Source organism: Heloderma suspectum, chromosome 2, assembly GCF_057233095.1.
Source record: "Heloderma suspectum isolate Gila_16-S chromosome 2, 16-S_ref, whole genome shotgun sequence".
Lineage (NCBI taxonomy): Eukaryota > Metazoa > Chordata > Lepidosauria > Squamata > Helodermatidae > Heloderma > Heloderma suspectum.
The window spans coordinates 93258498-93284340 of record NC_139459.1 but is presented as its reverse complement, the minus strand read 5'-3'; the positions used below and the strand labels follow the sequence as shown (position 1 = coordinate 93284340).

The 25843-nt window shown below is 41.0% G+C and overlaps 1 protein-coding gene across 2 annotated transcripts in view; it reads right to left on the bottom strand.

Annotated features, from left to right (window-relative positions):
• The window catches only part of AGTPBP1 (ATP/GTP binding carboxypeptidase 1), a 71545-nt gene extending 48019 nt beyond the window's left edge, over positions 1–23526 (bottom strand). For both annotated transcript variants that reach the window (XM_084834161.1, XM_084834162.1), the window contains exons 1-6: positions 23186–23526; positions 16221–16319; positions 5064–5191; positions 3428–3495; positions 2743–2806; positions 2079–2225 (exon numbers count right to left, since the gene is read on the bottom strand). In XM_084834161.1, the coding sequence (XP_084690287.1) occupies positions 2079–2225; positions 2743–2806; positions 3428–3495; positions 5064–5191; positions 16221–16252 (439 nt within the window). In that variant the 5' untranslated portion in view covers positions 16253–16319; positions 23186–23526. The remainder of the gene's footprint in view (positions 1–2078; positions 2226–2742; positions 2807–3427; positions 3496–5063; positions 5192–16220; positions 16320–23185) is intronic.
• Positions 23527–25843: the final 2317 nt, after the last annotated feature.

Here is a 25843-nt window from a genome sequence, read left to right as displayed (position 1 = left end):
GCTAAATGACATGCAGCCGTGACAAACAGTCTGTCCTTCACCTAAGCACAGTGAGTGACCATCCGTGGGAGGCAATTTACCCCCACAACAAATGCACTTTTTAAAAAGGGGCCTTAATGGCTATACACCCTAAGGCAGCGCACAATCAAACGATTGCTTATAATTGAAATAAAAATAAACCACAATGAATAACTGTAAAGACAGAAAAAACTAAAAGAAGAGTGAAGAAAAAGTGGGGGAAAAACGCAAAATCCTCTCAGCACAGTCACAACACTAGGAAGTCCCTTCTGTCGAGTACTACTACAACAGCAGTCAATGAAGAACCGAGGGACTAAGTGGGAACCCACTGGAATATGCGCAATAGGATGGTGGGGGAGAGATTCCTGTCAAAATTCCTCAGCTACAGAAGTTTCTCGAATCGAGGCTCTGCGCAGGTACAGAGCCCATATGTGTGATTCACAGACCACGAAGAAGAAGCAGCCTATTGCTTTTCATGATTTGGCTGATAATGATATCGAAGAAGCCTTATGTGGAGCTGTTGCTCAGTGAAACAGCACAGGCTTAGCAGACAAGAGGCCTTAGATTCAATCCCTGGCCATGGACTCCTGGGTCTGGGAAGAGAGACATTCACAACCTAAGGTATGTACTTCTGTAGACAATCCTTGCAAATGGTGCAACAAACAATGAATTCATTCAGGTAGCAGTGGGCCTCAACTGGGTCTCAGACTGGCTCTATTGTTCCAGATCTATTCATTATTTGAATCAGCTGTCTCTGCTGTCATGTAGTTGAATGCAAGTATCTACTGGTTTTTTTCCTGCCAGACCTTGCTATTTATACACAGTCCAACTGCATAGTATATCATACCAGCAGTAAATCAAGGTAGTTTGGAAAGAACATGGGATGCTGAACCCTGCCCCCTCAGCCTTACTGGCGCTCCAATGGGTAGATTATGGAGAAGATGCTGACCTAGTGGGTGCAACGTTGGGGGGGAAAAACCTAGACCCAACTCACAGTGTGTGTCCCATCCTGAACACAGCTGTGGTGATGAACAAGTGGATAGGGAGGCCTCTATTAGAATAGACACACAGCTGAAACCAACAGTCACAGCTTTTATTGAACAGCATCAGTAGTAGAATGAGTTCTGAAAGCAAAATATAGGACTGGGACTGTTTCTTTAGGGGGGCTGTGCCTGGGAAAATTGCATGACAAAGAAGAAATAAGTGCAGCAGTCCCTGTTGCTAAATCTATCTACAAGATACTGCTGCATCTGTTATATTGCTATGTAATTCACTCTGAAAAGGCACAGGAACCTTCTAGAGTAAAAGGCGACCTTGAACTGAATGCTGCTGAAAGCTTCATTCTTGAACTTAATGACACCAGATCTGGAGGAGATCCTTGCCCCTGTGAATGTTGAAGGACAGTGGATCTTTCCCACTTCCAATGCATGAAAATCACAAATGAAGAACTGAAAAAATATATTCCATATAACCACTTAGCAACCAAGCTGCTTCATTTTGTACTATCTGAAATCTTCAAGAAGTCTTCTTATTCAGTTTTCACGTACAACAAATTGCATCTAGAAGTTACCAGTGCGTGGATAACAGTGGCCGAGCTATTTCTGAGTAGGCTGTCATTGGCTACAAACTAGACAGACCCCTATCCTGCTTTATGGCTGTGAAGGCAGTTGTTTGGGACTGTTCAAGAAATTCAATGGGAATGTTTAAGTTACAACATTTCTTTTGCAGGCATAACATTATGCCAGCATAAGAGATAGGACCAACTTCTGAATATATGATTCCAACAAAGCTTCACTCCATCCCTGCCATACCCGAAACCCCGACAATTTTTTCGCTTGTGCTGGCACTATAGTACCAGCCGATCAGTTACGACAATGTAAAATCAGCATATTTTTGTGTTCTCCTGGTGCCAAGGAATTTAGTAGTGACCCTATTTTCGTCCAGTATGTAGAACTCAGGGACAGGATTGCACTGTGTGCTATATCTGCACTTTTCTTCCAGCAGTACCCACCAGAACAAAAACAATAGGTGTAACAGGATTTTATTTAGGTTCAACTCACCTTTTGGACCAATTTTTGCAAGAAGAGAATGAAGTAGCACCATTAATTCTTCATTTGGTGGTGATTCTTTGCTGACATTCACAAGCAACTGCAATAAGATCTGTGTCCCTCCTCTAGAAACAAGGACACTTGTCCTGCGGCTACTGCCTAGAAATAAAATATGAGCTATCATCAGCAATCCTAAGATATAGAGACCTTGCTATGGGACATTTTTATCATACAGTCATTGCAAATTACATTTTAATGGCTATAAGAAGCATTTATTCTCTTGATGTCAGAAAAAATGAACTCTATGACTTCTTTCGGATGAGCTGTGGCACCTGCAGGTACCAGGTTGAATATGCAACCCCTACCTGGGCATTGTCATTTCATGCAAACCCGGTGAGCATGGGTTATGTGAAGGTTAAACAAACATTGCATAACCCTAAAACAAACCATGGGTTATGCGAGGCCTTGTGTATCCCACACTCACAGAGTTTGCATGACATGACAACCCCCAAGCAAGGATTGCATATTCATGCGCCGCAACCTCACTGGGCTGTCGTGTTATACAAAGCCCCTATGTGTGTGTTTAAATTGGAATATAACCAGTCACATTTATTAGACAAAAGGCACTACAAGCTCAGACAGGGGCAACAAATTACAATTTCATATAAAAACGTACCTACTGCCACCAATTCAATTAGGATGTTTAAGATATTCAGTGTAGTCTGGAGGTCTCTTGTATTCTGAAATGAATGAATAGTAAGTATTTAATGGATTTTATATCACATCTTCCATAATGTAAAAAAGTACATATACTTAAAGCTAAAGAAAGGACAAATTAGCTGTTAGAAATGATTAAGGTTTAGAGTTTGCACTGTAAAAATTCCCACTCTTTCCTTTCAGAATTAGATGTATAAATCAGGTTCAGATATTGGGCAGTGTAGAAATGTGATAAATAAAAGAAAGCAAATATTTAAAGGCAAAGGGATATTTAAATATATAGCAAAAATAACATCTCTGTCAATCTCTGACATCAATGGGACTTAAAAGGGCTTACCTTTGGTTGCATCATGCCCTAGGTTTTAAAATTACATGCTAAACAGCAGCACTGGCCAAATAACCAAAGTTGCTATTTATTTCAAATAATACACCATCAGCTTGTATGTTAAGTTTTGAATCTTTTGTTTAAAAAGAAGTTGCCATAGCTAAAGCATTTAATCATCTACCTTTAAGAAAAGTAAAAGGCTTCTTACTCTGTTCCTAAAATCCAGTGAATAAACTAGTTACTGACTACAATTGAGACCTAAGCTTTACGAATTCGAATTATACTGGTTCACTGATTTAATATAAAAACATTAAGTTACCTCTAAAGTTGAGAGAAGAACTTCTATTCCTGTTGAACCCTTGGCAGTCATTTCCTTCTTGATTTTTTCTGAAAGTTAAAGATTATTTTTTTTCTAATATATGAATGCATAATTTTAGAAGAAGGAAATTAATTTCAAATGTGGATGACCTAAAAAGTATAGAAAAGACTATAGCACTGCTAAATACATAAAGGAAACATGAATAAATTAATTTCAGTACTAATGGATCCATAGTTTAGAAATGTTCAAGCCTCGTCTTGTTAAAATATAATGCATCTTGCCATGCCACAAGTATTGCATCAGCCAATCCTAAATTCTAACAGCAAACTCATTCTCCGAGTGCCGTTCCTTGCGTCACTATCCATGGACAAGACAGAGGTATCAGCAGCTTGCAGAAGTACGAAAAAAAAAAACACTTTAGAAATGTAGTGGTTATTTATTTATTCATTTATTTATTTGTGTTGGGCATTTTTTTATCCCGCTCTTCAGCCAACAAGGCTCTCGAAGTGACTACAAGTATGCAGAGGAGATAGCAGAGCCTCCCCAAGAACTGAAATTAACTTCTGCTGTAACAGAATGAGTGGAGAAGACTGTACTGAGTAGACAGGCGGAGAAGGAAGCAGCACAATGTTCAGAGAAAGTGGAAAGTTTGGGACTTGAAATCATGACTTTAGGGGAAATTGTGGTGGTGCAGGGGAGGTGGCATGGAATTGAAGAAAGAAGAAGAAAATAGGGCTGAGGGAAATCTTCACATGGGCCTACGGAAAGAACAGGTGGAGATACATTAGAAGGAAGGGAAGCTGGAAGACTGAGGGGTGGACGTGAATAGGGTTGTTGCACCCTATTACTCTGATGAAGAAAAAGGGAAATTCCACCACATGCAGCTTCTTACACTGCTACAAGCACTATGATGAAAAAATCCAACCTAGCCAAATTCTCCCTTCCATGCAACTCCTAAAGGTACAGGTATCCTCTTTCAGTTGGAATCTAGAAATCCTGAAGAGGCAGAAAAGAATAGTTTAAATTTCACAAATGGATTTGTACTAACCAACTAGATCTGAGAATGGAAGAAAAGCAAGGTAAATCCTGTGCAAGATTGGCCTGGATCAGCTCTTGGCTGCTCAAAAGAATAAGTACAATATAATCATTTGTTTTTAATTCCTATTAGCCGTTTTAAAATAAACTATCCACACTTCAAAATTACCATATGCTTATTCTAACTCATGAAAATTATTTCCCTTAAAAATGTAGTAATTCCTACCTGTCCACATCAACAAGTCCTGAAATTAAAGGAAAGGCAACCAAGGCTAATAATTGAATATGGTTCTCATTATAAATAGATAACCTTTAAAATGTTAGCTAAAGTTAATATACCCTCTATGCAAGAAAAAAAAGTGTTCAGTTCTACACATATTTCAGGCATATTGACTTACATATATTGCAGGCAGTATGCAGGCATATTGACTTCAACTTACAATAAGAATTCAGCTTTCTACTGTTTGAAATAATCACATCAGAAAAGGCAAATTTCTGAAAATGACAGACATGGTAAATACAACTTCCAAGAACTGAGGAGGAAAAAAAAAAAAGCAAGTGCACCTAAATTAATGGTTCATTTTAATATACATTTCTTTACCTTGACTTTGAGCCAGGTGGAGAATCTTTGATGTGACATATCTGGTAGTATCTGCTTCCACCAAACATTCTGCATTGATCTTCTCCAGTTGTGCCAACAGGGTCACAATCCGAGAATTGTTAGTTACACTGGAGAAAATAAATGTATTTAGGTTGTTATCCATTTTCAGTATGACAGGCAATTTTCAGACTACAGAGCAAAATTTTAGGCAAGTTTAACAGTAGGGCCATGATCCAAAAACAGTATGCGTGAGTACATCACAGCAGATATTCACTTGTTTCCATGCTTTTAATTTTGCAGGTTCTGGGATAAAATGAGTTAGAAAGAATGTATAAAAAATACACATATAACATTAAGCTGGATATTTAAGGTGGAACAAGGCAGCCTCTCAGCAGAAGGATTTCCCAGTCTTGCATTTACTGTGGCAATGGGAAAGCTGAGAAAAATTTCAAGGGAAGATTGGGGAGTACAAGAGTGGTGGTAGTTAACCCCTCCTAAGCTTACAAATGCCCCAACAGTTTTTTCTATAGCTGTAGGTAGGGGGAAGAAGGATTAAAAATGGTGTGAAAGGCATGTGCAGAGAGAGGACAATCGGTCAGTACTGAGAAAGGGTTAAGCATCCATTCTCACCATAAATCCTCCCTTGCAAATGCCTATTCATCCCCATTGACATTACAAGGGCAACGCAGGGTAACACCCAGTGTTTCCCTTGTAACATCTAGTTCTGTCCTAAGGAATCGTAACAAAGATGAACAGAAACGTGTTCATTAGTCTATCCTGAAATTAACATACTGTTCCCAAGGATCTAAGGAATTACTGGGTCCACGAGTCCTCACTAGATTTGTCAGCTTCACCATTTCAGCTCCAATCTATAGTTTCCAAATTAATTGTTCAATTTGGTACTAGGAATAGGTAAACTCACCAGGGAATCTCTTGGTTTGGCTCAGGGGGTTTTCAAGTTCTCCCCCAAAGTCAGGAGAAATGGTTCACGTCAAACAAACGTGTGGTTTGCCATGGCCTCTGCCTGTTCCAGCTCCCTCCTGCCACTCTCCCAAGTCATCCCTTCCATATCCCAGTGCAAGCATTCCCTTCTTCCCTCTCCTTGCTTTTAAGAACAGGGGCAATAGTATCAAAAGGTAAAAGGGAGAGGTTTTTCTACCCTTTGCCTTTGTCTCTCCCTCCCCTCTACTCTCACCCAGAACCAGGAATGCTGGTGCAGTGGATTCTAGGCAGTTGCCAGAGCCATTAAAGAAAGCACAATTCCCAGAATCCACCACACTGCATCATGCTCTTAGCTAGGGCTACTTTCCCAGAATCCCCAGAATGTTGACGGACGGTACAAAACCCCCAGGATGGAATATCAGTGGAACAGTGAACAAGAGCACTCCACACTTTAACATTTCATTGCATGTTCCACTTACCCAAGCTGTTGTTGAATTTACAGGTAAGGAGTTAAGCCATATCATTTACTTGAGACTGGCCCCAATGTGCAATCAAGCTGGCTTAGTTTAGTTTGTGACTGTTAAAGATGATCCAGAGCAGTTGTGAAACTTAACTAGCATGTTAGGTTTGACACGCATCTGGAGGCTGCTTTGGCTAACAGCAGAGTTACTAGTGTGAAAGTTCTTGGTTTTTTAAATGAAGAACACATAGCTCTGGCTGCAATCTTAACACTTACCTGGGACACTGAATTCAACGGGGCTTACTTCTGAGTAGACACATACAGAACTGATGATTTTCCACAGCCTAGACCGAGCGTGCAGAACTTCAGGCCCAGGGGCCAAATTCATCCCTCCAGGCGTCCCAGTCTGGCCCTCTGAGGTTCCCACAACCCGTTCCCCTGACTCCACCCCCTTTCCCCCAACAACCAATTGTTTGGTGGTTTCCCAGCTTTTGTGCAGTCCCCCCCCATTCTAAATGCCTGAAATACTTAGTTAAGGTTTAGTTAACGGTAGTAAAAGATTTAAGCTAAAACAGGCTGGTATTCTGGCTCTGTCCTTTTTGCTTTTGGCCCTGCCCCTTTTGCCTTCCACCCAACCTACTGCTGGAATGCAGCTCCTGGAAGCTTTGTTGAAATGGAATTCGGCCCTTGGGCGAAAGAGGTTCTGTACCTCTGGCATAGACAGTGGAAACCAATTTAAATCACTGGGAATTTATCAGTGCTAAATAATGTGAATAAATGTCCACTTAAAAAACAAACAGTTGCCTTCTCATTTATTGAGATAATCATTCAAGTGTTTCTTGATGAAAGATTTCAACCCAGGATGGTATTTTTATAGAAACTGGTTAGTTTTGAGATTTTCATGATTAATCGTTGCCACAGATCAGAAGGCAGCAATTCTATTATTTTATTTACTAGACTGTTTTGATTCCAGTAGTTGTAATGAATCCACTGGGTCAGCATCACAGCTCAGATTAGTCACGGATCTCTTGGATATTAAACATGATATAGAACAGAGTGTATTATGGCATGAATCACCTTTGCTGTTATCAAGTACCTTATTCTAGCTCTAAGCCCTTACAATGAAATGCAAACAGTAAACCTTGTTTGGAGTTAAATAACTACAAATAGGTAGTTGGTGCCAAAATGGTGCCATATAGAATGTTGTTCAGGATACCAGCCAGCCATGCCCTCTTCCATTCCATCTCCCTGCCCCCCAAATATGCCCCCACGCCCCAGCAGTCACAGTCAGTCAGTATGCTCAGTCCTCATTAAACTGTTTTTAGGTGTCCCCAATCTGGGTTTTTTTTCTTAAGCTTTTATGTTCTTCTGCAAACCTTGGGGTTTTCCTCAAGCCTGCCAAAAGCTTGCTCTTGTCTGTGGGTAATGCTGTTTTGGCTATATAAGCACCAACATTCACTTTGAACATATAGGGAATCTAGTAATACAGGGAGTTATGGATATAAATAGCCTTTGCATCATTTTTCTGGCAGTACAAGAAACCACTCTTGCATTTTAGGGACTGGTACTGTAAGCCATTCTGCTTGTCAACACACAATGCAGCTATATAGCGAGTGACAATTTATTGTACACATACAATGAAATATTGTTGTCTGCAATAAAACAAAAAGTATGACACTTGTTTAATAAATATTGTCTGTGTTGGTTTACCAAGTCTATGATGGATTAGTATTCCTTGGTCTGCAGTTATAGAACAGTTCTGCTTCAACCAGCAAATGGTGTGTATTTAGAATCAAATTGCTATACAATTAGTGCTTTCCAGCTTAGAACCAAGGTGGGTTAAAAGTGTTCACCTTTAATTGAAATCTGGCTTTATTTAAATTGCTTCTTTTAAATTTACTGTCCATCTCATGGGCAAATGTTTTTCAGCCCTGTAACTACTGCTCCCTGCTTATTCCAAGTACATGGCTTCTGCTTGGTGTCTTTCCACGTTTATAAGAAAAAGGCAAAGAGGAATTCACTAATTTCGAAATATCCCCCACTACCAACAAACAGAACGCATAATGCAAAAGGTATGTAGGCTAATACAATGTACTGTCCAAGTTGTATCAATGGCCGCATTTGGACAATCAAAACTGCCTTAATAAGCCAGGAAATGCATGTGCTTTGAATACAAATATGCAGCCTCTCTGCTCCCACTACCTTCCCAATTTGAGCAAGCCAGGAAACTGCAGTTAGCCATAGCTTCTGGTTACAACCGACCTAGGAACTATGGATCATGGTTTGCAAACAAGCCAGAATTCAGAAGCCAAATTTAAACCATGGCTTTATATCCGAGCTTCTGATTAACCATAGGTTCCCAGTTTGGATGTTATAGGAAGCCATGGCTAATTGTGGCATCCTGACTTGTTTCCCCATTGTACAAAGAAAGGACCAAAGCAGAACCAAAGGGGCTGCATCTGGGTGCATGAAGCCTGTGCATATCCTGGCTCATTACTCCAAGATTTGATTGTCTGAACCAGGCCAGTGAATTAGTATGTACTTCTGTTCAGGTAATATCTGGAGTACAAATGGGAAATCTGACTTAAGTCAGTGATGGACAGCTGGTCCCCATAGGCAGCATGTGGCCTCATCCTGCTTTTATGTAGCCTCCACCCCCACCCCATGGGAGAGCTCAACCTAGAACCTTCTGCACCGCTGCTTTCTCAGATGTGCCGCCACAAGACATAGGGAGTAGTGTATACTTGGCCAGAGATATCACCTGTCTTTGGCCTGAAGTGAAGGCATGCTTCCAGAGGCTTCTCCAAAAGCACAGATGCCTTTGGGGTGTGTTCTCAGTTCTCTCCTTCACTGTGAACTGGAACCAATCACCTGGTTCCAAAGCATTCAGCCCCCCAACAGGACATCCTATTATACTTAATTCAACCTGTGGTGAACAAGAAAAACAGTAGTGTGATAGTAAGCATCACTACTGTGAGAGAAAGCAATTCTATTCAGCGACTGTCCTCTCCTATGTCTAAACAATAACTCCACAAGCAAAGCGAAAAAGAAAAATAGTTTTTAACTGAGTCTTAAAGTAACATTTGTTCATATATGATTGATCTTAACAGTATTGCAACTCACTCACATGTAAATATAATCAGGATGAAAATCAACAAAGCTTATCATTGCAAGTGCAGATCAAGCTTGAATACAAGACTCCACTGTTGAAAATTTCTATAATATTGTAAAGAATGGCAACAATTCAGTAAGACTGGATCAAATTCTCATGTAACAACGATACTTTAAAAATGGGGGAACAATCATTATTGTTTTGACCCAATAGCCACGGATACATCTTGCGATCTCTATTGCACCCAGCAAGCTAATTGCAATTATGTCTGCATGACTCCTCTGCTCCATCTTAAAAACTGCAGACTTACAGGTAGCCATATCACCTCCAACTCCCCCCAGCCCATTTTATTCAATGTCTTGCCTGATGAAGAGTCCTCGACGGGTTGACTGCTCATTACTTGGTGACATTTTGGTTGGTCCTAATAAAGGTATTACCACACTGTGGCTTTCAGGTTTTCTTTCTTTCTTTTTTAAATGGACCAACACAGCTACCATCTTTTTTATGGCAGTAATAAGCTGTAGTAGCTTTGGGAAACTCAACAGAGTGGTCCTAAAGCCAGGGTAGGCAACACGGTGCCTGCGCACATCAACGTACCCAGGCACCTCCAGATAACTTTCTGGGTACCTGCTGAGGTGTCCTATCCCATTGTATTTTTAAAAAATAAGAAGTTTTCTTACTGGCAGCTGGGATCACTTCAAAGCAAAGTGAAGGCCCACAAGCCCCGCCATTTTCATTTCCCATTAACACTTCTGGGCCACATGTGGGGCTTGGAGACATTCTTCGGAAATGAAGATGGCAGCAGCTGCAGGCTGATGCTTTCCTTTGACTGCACCCAGCCACCAAGAAAAGGGGAAAACGAAAAGGTACTCCTGTAACTTCTGTCTGATAAACTGCAGGAGGGGACTAAAGATAGCAGTAGAGGCTAGGGAGAGTAGTTCGGGGGGAAGGAGCTAGGAAGGCAGGCTGGGAAACAGGGAAGCTAGCAGAAAGCCAGTGAGGGCTGTGGGAGCCAGCTGGAAGCGACCTGGGGAGGGTTGTGTGCTTGTACATCTCAACATATGGGGGCTGCATGTGCATTAGAAAGGGAGAGAAAGGGTTTGGGGGGGTTGGAAGGATCACAAAAAGAAGTGTGGGTTTTCACGCACTTGCAGTGAGAAGAGAGGGGTGTATATATACATGCATGAAGGATACATAGGGTGATGGGGTGTGTGTGTGAGTGAGTGAATGGAGGATTGATTGTTTGGGTGGTTGCGAGAGAGAGAGAGGTTAAAGCCTTTTTGTTTTAACCACCCTAAATAATTTGGTGTCATCCGCAAACTTGGCCACTTCACCACTCACTCTTAATTCCAGATCACTTATGAACAGGTTGAAAAGCCTTGGTCCTAATACAGATCCCTGTGGGACCCCACTATTTACTTCCCTCCATTGGGAGAATTTACCATTTATTCCTACTCTCTACTTTCTGTTCTTTGACCAGTTACTGATCCATAAGAGGGCCTGTCCTCTTATTCCATGACTGCTAAGTTTGCTCAGGAGTCATTGGTGAGGGACTCTGTCAGAAATCCAACACTCAAAGTTCTGGTTTTAAACTTTAAAACCCTTCACAACTTGGGATGAGGATACCCTAAGGATTGCTTGCCTCCCATGCACCTTGCCTGTACACAAAGATCTTTTTCAGGTACTTGCACCATCTAATGTGTGGCAAGTGACTAAAGGGGAAAGGGCCTACTTAGTTGTGGCACCCCAACTGTGAATACTCTCCAGGAAGGCTCACTTTGTGTCTACCTTGATGTCAGGCTTTTTAAACCTGTGAACATTTCTTTATTCTGTTATTTTATATTGAGCTATTTTAATGTTTTGTTTTATTTATTTAACATCTTGTAAGTCAGCCCTGGGAATGTTGAAGGGCAGAGTATAAATCCCTTAAATAAAATCTGGAATTCATAAAGCCAATGTGAAAGGTGAAAAAGCTCATCATTCCTGCACAGAAATTGCCAGACTGTTTTCAATACAGCAGCTGAATACTGGTATACATTCAAGTAATGAAGGGTCAGTGTAGTGAATAAAGGAAGGGTATCTCAAAATCCTGAGATCTATTACCTCAGTTCCAAGCCACAAACCTTGCACAACCCGTGTAATTCTGATTGCAAAATAATATGTGCAATTTACACAATTTATGATGGTCATCAATTTGGTGACACACACAAATCTCAACCTGTTTTGAAAAAAACACAAACCCCAATATAAATGTGTATCTGAGAATGGAATTCAGACTCCTTAATATGCCAACTATTCTGAAAAAGGGGCAGAACTTGTCCTTGAAGGAAAAGATGAATGTATGATATGCACACACACAGTTTTACAGTATGTTTGCTATCATATGCTAACAATAGGAAGTACTAACAAATGTCTGCCTACCTATAGATTATTTAACACAAGATTTTAGAATTGTTTTAGAAGAAGCAAATTATTATCTTACAGCGCAATCCTATCGGGATAGTTGGCTGCCTCCGAACTCGGAGGCAGCCGACTATCCAATGCAGGGCAGGCAGAACATGGAAGGGATCCTCTCCTCCGTGCTCCGGCTGCCCTGCAATTGCAGCTAGACAGCTGATTTTGGCTGTCTAGCTGGGGACCTTGAAGCGGGAGACTGCATGGCACATAGGAAGTGTTGTAATGACACTTCTGCGGTCTCCTCCCCTGGGAATACCCCCTTTTCGCCTGCTCCGCACTGCGGCTATGAGCGCAGAGATGGGGAAGAATCATGTCGCCTATGAGGCCATGGGGAGGGGGCATGGAGCTCAGTTCCCAGAAACCGAAAAATCCTGTGGCCGTCTAGATACTGTCTAGCAGCCACAGGATTGCTCTCTTAGTATCTTTCAGAAATGCTAACCACTTTCAGTTGTGTCTTATTCACCTGGAGCTGTGTGTTGGAACTAGCAATTTAAGAAATTGGAACATTCTGCAGGATTACCTTTAGGAAAACTTGTGTAAATAAATCAGAGCATCAACAAGATGTAAGTATGTAGAAAGTGATATCCTTTCAGGCCCTTCACTTAAAATAAATTGTTATGGAAGTCCTGGCAATTACTCTCAAGATTGATGTGAAAATGAATTGAGCACTTGATAGTATGAATAAACATTACTATAGTACATGAGCAAGTAATAGCTGGAAGGAATATTTCCCTCATTATTATAAACTTTCCATAGGCTTTTTCACTTACCGGGGAATGTTTCCTACTTGCCAAGAGTGAGTAGAGTTGTCAAGACCTGACCATTTTCCAAGTGGTCTAAACATCCTTACTGTGATATGGAACCGATGACCACGCCTCATATTTGCATTGTTTTTTCTATAAATTCCTTTCACCAAGCTGCAAACTAAGTGTATTCTATAACTATATCATTCCTTACAGAGTGATCTAATTCTAGAGCCTGTCCCAGACATAACTGCATCCTAGTAAGTTACCAGGGTAACCATTTCATGTCATAAGGCTACAGTTTCTGTAAATCTAGAACCAGAAACTCTTACTCTGAGTCAGTTTTGTTGAATACAGTTTAATTATTCTGGAACAAGTGGATACAGCACTTAAACTTCCTTGGAAATAGGTTTCCTTGAAATCTATGAGATGAAAGGCTGTTTTACACATTACAAAATTCCTACATGTGGAACACTTAACTATTTTAACATATGAGTTTTTCACTGTATTTACATGAAAGGAGAGCTATTATTAGTCCCAACTTCCCAGCATGTGTTCACCAATAATACAGTGATAACCCAACATGCAAGTTCATCATCGGTGACATTCAGGTATCACTACTTTCTACCCAGAAGTTCCTTCTAGTTATTAATTGTATAGTACATAAAGCAGGAGGAAGAAAGAAGGGAATGGAAAAAGCAGCTTTGCACTTGCACGAACTTGCAATGTAATGTGTTCAGGGAGGAATACATGCATTTTTCAGAGATTTTGAAATATTTCCTATAGTTCTACTCGCAACTTACGGGGGAATTTTAATTCTATTTTTGGAACATCTTTTGGTCATTTCAAAGTATGACCTCTTATACTTTCATTTCTCCAGTATTTCACCATTTCTCCAGTATTTCACCATTTCTCCAGTACTTAAGTAATTGTTTGCTTTAATTCAAACTTTTGTATGTTTGAACAAATGCTTTTCTTACTTGCAGATACTCTGATTGGGTTTGGACAACATGCCGCAGCTTGTTGTGGGTTATTTATCCCACAGCTTGTCATGGACACTATATTATATATCCTCAGATAACCCTAAAAGAGACCATACGTTGTTTAACCCTCACATAACCCACACTCACCAGGTTCACACAACACGACAACCACTGAGCAAGGTTTGAATATTCAAAATATTAAATAATCCATGTGGGGTGTTGTATCATACAAACAGTCCCTCTACATCAAGGTTTTTGTAGTAAAATACGCACAAATACTTTGCTACTCTCAAGCATATGTATTTTGCTTCATGTTGTATCTGGGATCACAGGACTAGCTGAGGTTGTGAAGACGTTTGTTGTGAAAGGTTAACATTTTATTACAACATCTTTGTGAAATGTAGATGCTTAACACAAAAGTTAAAATCTTGCAAGTATGCAGACATAACTCACTGATGTAAAGTGTGGCAATAAAGGGGAAAATATCCTAGTACAGAATGAATATGCAATAAATTAAGCATCAGAAATTATGGCACAGACTATGTAAATGCTAGAATAAGAACATCTGAACCAGATTCCATATTTTGCCATTTTACTATGAGGTGTAATTTGCTGCACATGAAGCCCAATATATATTAGTGAAGCCCAATCTACATAAGTATCATTCAGTATTTCCCAAGAATAAGTATGTAGAAAAATGTTATCTTTTCCTAATATGACCACTAGTCCTTGTAACAGTTCTACAACTGGCATGATTGCAAGGTGCTCTCAGGTTTGGAAAAATCAGAAAAGTATGTAAATACTTATTTCCACACTATTTTGAAAGGCATATATCATATATACACTAATAGTGAAGTCATTCCCTTGACAGTTGATCCATATGTAGCCAAAACAGGACTATCTATGCACAAGGGGAAGGTATCAGCAGACCTGAGGGAACTGCAAGGTCTGCTGAAGTACAAAACAATCTTAAGAAAATAAAACCTAAGGGAGAAAAATCCAAAAGCATCCAGATGAGAATTGAGCATGTTCAGAGGTTACAGAATGACTGACTGTTTGGGGTGGGGAACAGAAAATTGGGCTGGTGGAATGGAATATCCTTGAAAGGGGCATGGCTGGCAGGCAGGCAGGCATCCTGAACAGGAGCACCGTACACGGCAGCATTTTGCTGCAGGTCCTACTTGTATTCTCCTAATAACTACCATATGTAGCAAGCTCAGACTCATCAAGTACTCTAGATACAAGATATATTATTTCTTAACATGTCTAGACTTAATTAATATGGTACTTTTAAGCCCTACTAACAGAAATGCAAAATAAAGTTATTCTCTTTATGGGCAAAGGCTAAACACATATCTATTTTTATAGAGGCACTATACTGAAACAAGTTGCTCTGTGAGCTTCTGCACAATTCTTTTAGGTGCTTATGCTTAGGTTAAATTTAAATAAAATTCACCTATTGCAAAACCTCAGTGAAAGTATAGGCTCTGAAGATAATTTAATGGATGGGATAATTAATCTTAAATAGGATTAAAATGTAATACAAAATGTACTCCCCATTCAAAGAAAAAAGCTCACCTTTTGTATTTTCTTTATCAAATTTAGGAATATGAAATGAACCAGTATTGTAACAAAACAAAATAGCTTTGTTTTGTATTGTAACAAAACCAAAAGAAAAACAAAAAAGTTCAAGGCTCATCTTTATTGTGAAAACTGACATATAAACTACATATTGACATGTATTTCAGCTGACTACTATCAACTTTAGTTGCCTGTGATTCTTACTGATAGAAGGAAAGGCACAGGAGTTTCATGATGAAAGACAAATTAAGTGATGGCTTTGGAAGAAAAGCTTCTTCATCAAATCTTGCCCCCGGAGGAAGGAGGTGGTACATCTTTGCAACGTCCATGGAAGCAGGTTAATCAAGAAACACAATCCTACAGTCCTCGATTTTTTTCAGACCCACTAATTAATCAGGGGCAAATTTTAATCTACAATTCACAGTTTATTTATTTCTTTATTACATTTCTATACTGTCCAAAATCCAAAGCTGTCTGGGTAGTTCACAAAAATTAAAACCACAAAATACAGCATAAAATACAATATAAAATATAATAGCTTAAAACTACAGTATAAAAGTACGAGAGCAAAATCTAGCAGCAATGCAGAGATTTAAAATGCAATAGCAGATTTAAAACAATAGAGCTAAAAAATGGAATGTTAAAACGCCTGGGAAAATAAAAAGGTCTTCACTTGGCACCAGAAAGAGCACAATGTAGGTGCTAGGTGAGTTTTCATTTTGTGTTTTGACATTCCTTTCTGTAACATGCACAAATATCATTTTGTGTTCACATTAGAAGTGAGCTTCAAGGAACACAATCTCAGGTATCAAGAAACTCTCCTGCAAGTAGGATTACACAATCTCTACACTTGGTTTTTGGGTTTTTTGGCACACTTACCTCTTTTCTGATGCCATTTTGACTTTACTCATCCTGGAAAAATTTGTTCTTCATATCAGCTTGGAAATATTAGTACCTCATATCAACATTTGAGATGATCTGTAAAAAAAATTAAAATGTGTGATCAAGAATATACTCAAATGCAGTATTTAACATGCGAAATTGATGTAGTAATGACACCTAATCAAGAACTAATGTTAAAATCAGGCTAACATTAAAAGAAACATTGCAGAAGCCACACAAACCGCAGTGACCAAGACAGACAGTAATTGTGTGAACTGAGTTGGGTTCTGCATAGAATTACAAATTAGGGCAGTCATTCGGGCCAGAGGGACGGGGAAAACAGTTGTAGCGTGAGCCATGGTCAATCAGAAAGCAGAGGTGCTTGCTAAGGAGGGTGAAGCTGCAGCAGTTACAAGAGGTGGCAGAGATAGTGGAAAAATGCAGTGAGAAACAGTAAATGGAGAACACTGTTGGAAAGAGTGAAGTAGTTAGGAATGGAAAATTACTGCCCCCCTTGACGATATGAAGGTTTTGGCATGCTGTAGTTTCTCACTCATTTTAGATCACAAAATAGGAAAGCCAACTTCATCCGTCAAAAGTCTGTAACGAAAAAATACTTCAACTCCAAGATTAATTTCTTATAGAAAATTTCATACATGACAAACACGAATTTCCGTTATGGAAATACTGCATGATTTTCTGACCAGCCCTCATAGAACCTACTTCATATTAATGTAACACAATCAAAACAAGGTACCAACAATTCTATATATGCATATGTCTCGAACCCCTCATCTTATCTTCAGGATGATATATAACATCACCAAAAGTCTTGCCAAATCCAAGTCTGCATTTTTAAGCTAAACAAACCCAGGTTTTATTTACTGTATGTGTCATTGTTTTAGAGGAAAATATTTTGCAGAAAGCTAAGTTTTCCTTATTTGTGGACAGGTTTGGGGTTTTTTGGCTAATAGCTGCCAGCATATTCTGAAAAAATTTACTAAATAAACACGAGGATTTATTTTTGCAAGAACCATATATGGTTTGTTTGCACTATCACCACTGTAATTTTTCCCCACCAGAATATTTACTTATGGTGTAGTCTCTAAAATGTTATTTTGAAAATGATTTCCTAACAGACAACAAGTTGTACTTTAGTTGCATATGCCATTATTGGAAAACTATCACCAGGAGAAGTGGCATAACTTCTATGTCCTAAGAAGCTGCCTTCCATAAGTGCCACTTAAGCATTCTAATAGGGAAACCACCTATGGAAAACATCACTTCAAGTTTGTGTCAGGAAGTTGTTATCCATTAAGTATTCACCCCTGTTAGTCATCAGTCCACTGGATAATTGTGATCTATGTTCCACTCCAAAAAGTCTTTAGTTTTCTTATGTCAGTAAAACTAGATTGTATAAACTAAGGGCACAATCCACAAAAATACTCTGCTGCATTGACATAATGCAACCATCAAGCACGCCTGCATGCAGAAGGGCCAGCTCCGATCCCTGGAACTTCCAGACAGAGCAGATCAGTTAGGGAGGCTGGGGCAAAACTCTGAAAGCCACTGACAGTCAACAGACTATACCAGACTAGGTGAACCAGTGGACTAACTCAGTACAGGGCAGGTTCATATTCAGACTATTCTGCCAGAGGACAACTCAGACACACCTAGCAATTTTAAAAGACTTCCTGCTCAGGAAGTCCTATATATTTCTACTCCATTATAGGAAAATTGATCTAGTTCTAATTTTGGGAATACTTTCAACACTTAGATTAAGAATTCATCCATGCAAATGGGTCTTGTTCCTATACAAATATCCTGTACAATGAAACTAAACAGCACTATCGGCAGTGAAATCATGCAGCCTTCCTCAAGCACGTGTCCCGCCCCAGATATTTTGGACGATGACCCCCAACATTCTTGACCATTGGCCATGTTGGTGGGGCTGATGGGAATTGAAGTCCAAAACATCTGGAGGGCATCAGGTTGGAGAAGGCTGCTATATACACTTTAAAATCACACAAATGAAGGTGAGAGTTCAATATCTCCACTGTATCACTTGAATGTAATTTTCTCCTATTTTACTGCATATAGAAACAGCAGTTCCAAATGTTAAAAAGTGCATTGCCATAATGACTCGAAGATCACACTCTTAAGATGCCTTTCCCCAATCTTCAAATTTAGATTCATATCTGGCTGAAACTAGCAAAAGATTGTGCTATTTATAATATCGCCCCTTTGGATGAACATAAACTCATCATGGTCAAGAATTTTCACTTCCCTAAGTTTTCTATGCAGCAAGAAGAGCTTACATCTCCAAAATTCTACCTGTCTTGTCACTTGGCCCAACTCTTACCATTTTCTCCTGGCAGAAAAATTACACAAACTCACAAGATGACAGGATCTAGAAAGGGGCCCACAGGATTTAGAGCTCCTTTGTGCAGTGCATCTTGCCACTAAGTTTTACCAAGTCTCTCCCCAACACCTAGGCCCAACCATCAATGCAACAGAAATGACGCACATACACACCTGCAAAAGGCAGCTCTGTTATCCCCATTCCCTCTCCCTTTCTAGACATTCTACATGCGTGCACCTCAGACCAGATCTAGGGCCACCTTTCTAATGAGTCTTCAGATGCTTTCAGTTGAGGCTTTTATTGTGCAATTGCCCTACCTTGTTCACTGAATATTATGGGGAGGGGGGTCCAGGCATCATCTTCCATTAGGAACCCTCCAGTGTTTTCCAGTGCTTCCTCCATCACTTTTCTTTCTCCAAAAGGTATTTGAAGATGGAATAGCTGCACAATGTCTTTTGACTGATAGTGCTAGCAGCTGGCTCTCTGGAAGCACTCTTTTTGTGCACAACTGAAAAACCTTCTTGCATGGAAATACTAGAGAGTCTAAGCTTGATGACATGATTAAAAATATGAATTGGACAGTATTGCAATCTCTTTATGTCCAAGACATCTCTCTTCTACCTAAGAGGAGTATACTTCTTGCCATGATCCTTTCTAATACAGGTTTTAAAGCAGAAGGCTATCCCTTTGTTGAAGACGTTTGCAAAAAACAGCATTGCTAGAACCACCAGTACCTTTGGGACCTTTCCATGTTATATCAATGACAGGGGAGACATTTTTCCATGGCTTTATCCTACGGTGTTTTGGCAATGTTTAAAAGCTCAGCATCAAATACGCAGGGCCAAATGTGCAGGTCCTCCATTAGATGTTGCCCTAATTCTCACTGCATGACCACTGTATGAGAAGAACCCATGTAATTAAAGGCCTTTAACCACATGGCCAGGACTAAACATTTCAGCAGCTTAATGGGAGAAAGCCACAAAAAGCAGTTCCTACACAACTGCTCAAACAAATAAAGCCAAAAGGGTAAATGCTCGTATCTCTTCCTCCTAGCAGAAAAATGATGGAAGCCCACAAGAGGCCACAATAAAGGGCATCGCTAGATCTCTGATCCAACAGAAAATACATATCAGGTGCTTCCAGAGGGCTCCTACTGCTACCAATCAAAAAGCATTGTGCACCTATTCCACTGCTCAACAGATTTTTTTCTAGTAGGAAAAAGGACAGAAGCAGCAGCAGGAAAATATGGGTTCCAAATTATAGATGACATCTGGACCCCCCCCCCCCAACCATGACTGAAGCAGGGTGATAGAAGGATAAAAAGGTTCATCTGGAAGAACCTATCTTCTCACAGCCATCCTATGCATCAGAGTCTTGCAAAGCATGGAGAAAATGGAATCAAAAAGCAGTTTTCTACTTCTAGTTAGCCTACCGAAGTGAAAAAATATAACATCTCACAGCAAACTGGGTGATGCAAGGATACATGTGAAGACTGTAGATGTCTTCCTGGAAACCTTTACCCACATCAAGAGCCATTATCTCAGACAAACACTCTCATACTAAGGTGGAGCCCACAAGCTGTCTTAGTTATGACCAAATGACACATGTTAGATTCATGCAGTGCAATCCTATACATGTCTACTCAAACCAAGTCACATTAAGTCTAATGTGACTTACTCCTGGTTAAGTACGTACAGGATTGCACCCTCACTGTGTTTTTTCTGTATCTTTTTGAAGAATTTGAAGTAGATGTGAGTGTAACAGTAAGAGAAAAATGAAGGAAAAGAACACAGATTATTTCATTAATTCAGTGTATATAAAATATACCGTACAGATGTCTTGGGAATACATTTTAAAGACATAATAATCCATTTTTTAAAAACTAATTCTTAAAGGTTGAACAAAATACATTTCCGCTAAAACAAATTTACACAAACTGAAACATTTAAATTTCCATCCACAAATAAACCCATGACAACAAATGAATAAAACTGCCTGCTGAAAACTGCGGACCATCTCCTCCCCTCTGATGGACAAAGAGATGGGCTTAGACAAGAGCTTAAGTGCTTTGTTAGCAATGCAGACTGCCCTGGGTAGTTGCCAAAGGGTGGTGCTAAAGGCCATGACTTGTCCCTTTGTGGGCATTTGGAGGCACTACAATGAGAAATGAAAAAGGACAAGACAGGAGGAAGCTTCCACTTTTTCCTCCTGCTACTCAAAATTAAGTATCAAAGAATAAGGAACACAGTGCCCCTGGTGCAGAGTCTCCATTCAAAATATATTGGACCTAATCAACCACATGTTTTCAGTGCACCTTGAACCTCTGCTGTTTTGGGGTTGGTGTCCTTCCTTCTTCTCACCTTTATTCTCAATACTAGACAAACAAGGAGCTACAGGGAAGGCCCATGTGATCTGATAGATGGAGATCAGTGCTGTGACGTTACAAAAGAACTTTAAAGATTGTATCCAACAGTGTCCTTCCATTAATGGAAGGCTCTTAGTTCCAGCTAAGGTTTCCAGGGATAGATGGGGGGAGGGGAGCAATCTTTGTTGATTCCCCCTTCCCTTTGCAGCCCCCTGAGCTCACCCCCAAATCTGCTCAATAACAGCATGAAGGTGGTGCAGGAGAAAAGGGAAACTGAAAACTCACTTCCCTCCCCCTTCAGTTCATGGAGCCTTCCTCAAAGAGCCTTCTATTTGATGGTATTGGATACAACTGAGTGTACAAATTTTCTAGTGTCTGAATTAATTTTAGTTGCACCTATTACAACATAATTTCAAGAGTGGCAAAACCACATGCAAAGGGACATTTTTTTTACAAGAGAGTTTCAGAGTAATATTCCATTTTCTTTATTAAACAGCATAAATCACACAGTTTTACCATATAAACTCATTTTGAAATTGTGTGCAGAACTCCATACTTATAAACATGATAGTGTCATAAGACTGTTTTGAAGTCACATTATAAGGCTTGTAGTGTAAAAACACTTATTAAAAACAGCGCTCACTTTCCATGGTCATTCAAGTTAGCAACTGTCAGGGATATTATCCTTGGTCAGACTCAAAATACAGGTCTTCAGAGATGCAGCATCGTTGTGCAAACTATGTGCTTCCTGAGATCTTACTGGATCTCAGTAAGAGAGATGCTCCACCCCTCCCCACTGAAACTAGTTGCAATTCGTACCAGGCAGCTCAAATCATGAACTGAACCACATTATTGGTAAACAGATTAGGGCAACCAATGTTATTCTTCTGCCCTAGACAGTCTGGGATCACTTAGAAGGGGTTTCTCCTATACAAACACTAAAATTTTCAGCTGAAGTCCTGCTCCAAGTGCCTTCCCAGTAAGGTTGGGATCCACTCAGAGTAAAGCTTTCTTCTGTAGTGGCATCCCATTTGTAAAAGGGTTCCCTCTGTGAAGTCTACAAGGCTAGATTACTTCTGTATGCAGGGCAAGACCATCTTGTTCAGTGCGCCTTCAGAGAATAATGGTAACAAGCCTGTTGTTGTTTTTCTATGTCTTCTGTATGTAGGGGTTTCTTATATGACTTGCTACCATCATTTTTGTTTCCTTCCTTGCCTGGGCACATGCACAGACAGTGCAGCTAGCTGTTGGGATGAATGGGAGGCCTATGCATACATCCCACATTCCCATCCAGACACCCCACACCACCCCTGTCTCAACACAAATTCCTCATACTCCAGAATACTTGTAACATACATCAAGCAGAGAGGGACAGGTGGATACAGAAATTAGGCTTGCACAGACCCTCCCTAATGGGGGCACACAGGTAAGTGGGGGCAAAAGCAGGGCTCTACTGAGCTCTATGGGAATTCTCCGTATACAGGTACCCATGCTGCAAGTAGCTCAACTCCTGTGCTTTATTGAACTGGTCTACTTTTAAAATATCATTGGGGTCAATGTAGCTGGTTACAGATATTGAGATATTAATGTTGTTAGTGAAAACCAGGTCCAGAGCATGTTGTGGGTAGAACAAAGAAGTACAAATATTCAAAATAAATAAACAATCCTCTGTTAAAAAATAAACCAAATGATTGATGTCACAAATAAATCAAGCTTACCTAACAGAAGCACCCACTAAGAGTACTACTGCAACCCCTGGATAACACAGCATGCTTTATTTGTTTATTTATTACATTTCTATACCGCCCAATAGGCCAAGCTGTCTGGGCAGTTCAATTAAAAACATAAAATACAGCACAGCTGCATACTGCCAGATTTCAAGCCTACTCTACAGACAACACCCGTGAGTAACAAAATATAAACTTGCTAGATACTGAATGATTGTGAAGACCTTGGGTTTCCCTGGATAAGAAAGTAGTGGGGAAGGACCCCAAGCAACCAAGAACGCAGCCACTCTAGGAAATGACTGGCGAGACCCCCGAGACTACTGCCCCCCGCCCGCCCGCTCGCTCGCTCGCTCGCTAACTGCTCGCAGAGCCCATCCCTGGGCTGCGCTTCCCTCTCTCCACATTCATCTGTCCGTGCTCGGGGGGACTTGGGAGCTCCGCCGACAGGCAGGGACTTGTTAAAGGGGAGGCCAACCTGCCCGCCTTTCCACCCCTGGCTGTCAGTCACCTTCCTTCGTCGAGGGCGGTGGTCTTCCTTCAAGGTCCGGCCTTCGGGCACCTTCAGCGCAGCCGCCGCCGGGCCGGGCCGGCCGCAGCAGGGGAGAAGATGGAGGGAGAGCCTCCGGGCCGGGCTCCCGGGGAAGGCAGGTGAGAGGTGGCAGGGCCCGCGCCGGGCAGCTCAGCCGCCGAACGCCGCTCCCGCGGAGAGGCGGCGGCGGCGGCGGCGACCCCCCCGGGGGCGCTCCACACCACAAGCCTAAGCGGAGAAGGAGGACGCGGCAGAAACCTGCCCGCATCCTGGAGACGTCACTGCGCTCGCCTCCCTCCGCGCGCGTGCCCGCCCACCGCAGGCGCGCACGCGCGCGCTCCCCGCCCACGGCAGGCGGTTAAACGCCTTTCCCCTTGAATTGCGGCTCTCCCTCCCGCCCTCCCGCCACCCGCCCCTACAGGGGGAAGGGGGAATGGTCTTGCCTTCCTTCAGCACAGACCCATCGTTCCCACTCGCCCCCCGTTTAAGTCGTCCGTGGTAGCCGCTCCCTGGCAGCCGGTGCCACCGCCTCTAGAAAAGGGGTTGGGGAGAATGGTGGGGCGCCCAGACTGTCCTTCAGTTTAAGGGTTGTGTGTTCCAGAGAGAGCAGCAGCAGCAGCATCTCTCTGGCTAAACCAATTTCAGATGTCTTGGCGGTTGTCCTGGTCGTGCACAGCATCCACCTTTCTAAAGAGAGAAAAGAAATACAAAATGGTGCAGTCATGGCTTATATTGAGGTAGCAGTAGGCAAGTTTTTGTTTCAGCAATCTAGGATGGAGATCCTGAAATAGAGTTCTGTGTAACTTGAAGCCTTTGACTACACAGAGAAGCCACTTCAATAATAGATACCGGCACACAGCGTTGTATTTCTTATTAGAAGGATGAGATGGCTGGATAGCATCACCGATGCAATGAATATGGACTTGAGCACGCTCCGGGAGAGAGCGCAGGACAGGAAGGCCTGGCGTGCTATGGTCCATGGGGCCACGAAGAGTCGGACACGGCTTAACGACTGAACAACAACAACAAGGGCTGCAAACTCCATCATTATTTATTCTTGCATTTTTGCCCTATGTATGTTCTAGTTCTTTTGCAGATCTGAATCATAGAATAGTCGGGGTTGGAAGGGGCCTATAAAACCATTGAGTCCAATCCCAATTTGGGTAACTATCATCAAATTTTCTAGAGGTTTTATAGTCCATTGCAGCAAAAACAACAAAGAATCATGTGGTACCATAAAGACCTTAAGAAGGTATTATGGCATTAGCTAAGTGGGCTGTAGTCTTCTAAGGGTGCAATCCTGTACACACACTTACCTAGGAGTAAGCACCATAGAATGCAATAGGGTGCTCAGTAGACCTTCATAGAAGTTGTGCTGTCTTTAAGGCACTACAAGACTCTGTTATATATGCAATTTGTCTTTTTTTGAAAGACGTTTTTGAGGTAACAGGCAGGTAAATGTACACACAAAACTACTGCAGGAATCAGTTTAACAGGTACAACATTATAAATGTTTAAACTCGAAACTCCCATAGCCAATTTAATTTCCCATTATCAAATGCCAGCCTAAGGCCCTGATCCTGAAGAAGCTCCACTTATGCACCAAGGCCATTCCATAAAGTTATCCATAGAAACGGGCAAGTATGTCTGGCTTGTAGTGCTTTTATTCTGCAGATAAATAGAAACACTCTACAGCCTTAATAAGTGGCGTGTTTACTGGAACATTTTAAAGAACATTAATGCACTGTTAACAGCAAACCAGCAGCAGTCTCACTTATGTGAAGCATAGAATGTCGTTAAAGTATTAACATTTGAAAATGTTTCATAATACCATTTCTAGTGTGTCTTCACAAGTTTCCCCGTTGTAGCTTAAATTAGGTTTCAAGGAATAGAATATATTTTATAGGGATATGAATATTCCTTTCTTTATGGGCTAAAATATAGTCCATTAGGAAAAAAAATTGACAAGACTGTTGTGAACCAGGCAAGGAGCTTCAGCAACTGGACTGTATAGAAATGTAATCAATCAATCCTGCTTTGACAAGGGACTTCAGCAGGAGAATTAGGGATATGCAATAGCCCCTAAAACTGCAATGCGCTAAGTAAAATTACTACTGATATCAATATCGCCTGGTGAAGTGAGCACAGAATTTTCCTAAAGATGGAGATGAGATCTCAGTGCACAGTGCATTTTAATAACAGACGTAACTGTAAGCAGAGATCTATGAAGGGAGCTTGGACCACTTTTTCCAGGCAGAACTTGCACAGTCCTGTGCATGTTTACACTCTTGCATTTCTGCAAGGTCAATTAAGAGAGCAACAACCTCTAAACATATTGTATGCTGTACATTCTAATAAGTAGCAGTCTATAGCAAAAGGTACAAGGCATGATGGGAGAGGGATAATATTCTGATGTACCTAATCTTTTAGATCATCAGAAAGGGAAACCTAACTATGAGTATATATCATGTAAATGATGTCCATCCCTGTTGTAACATATTTCTGCTTCCCCCCCCAAAAAAGGGGGGGGGGAAGCATAGCTTCAATCCGGAGATATGTTTAAGGCCCATTTCATCAGTGTGACAAGTTAGCTTTGACTAATTTAAGCCCCACTGATTTCATTGGGATTTGGGGACA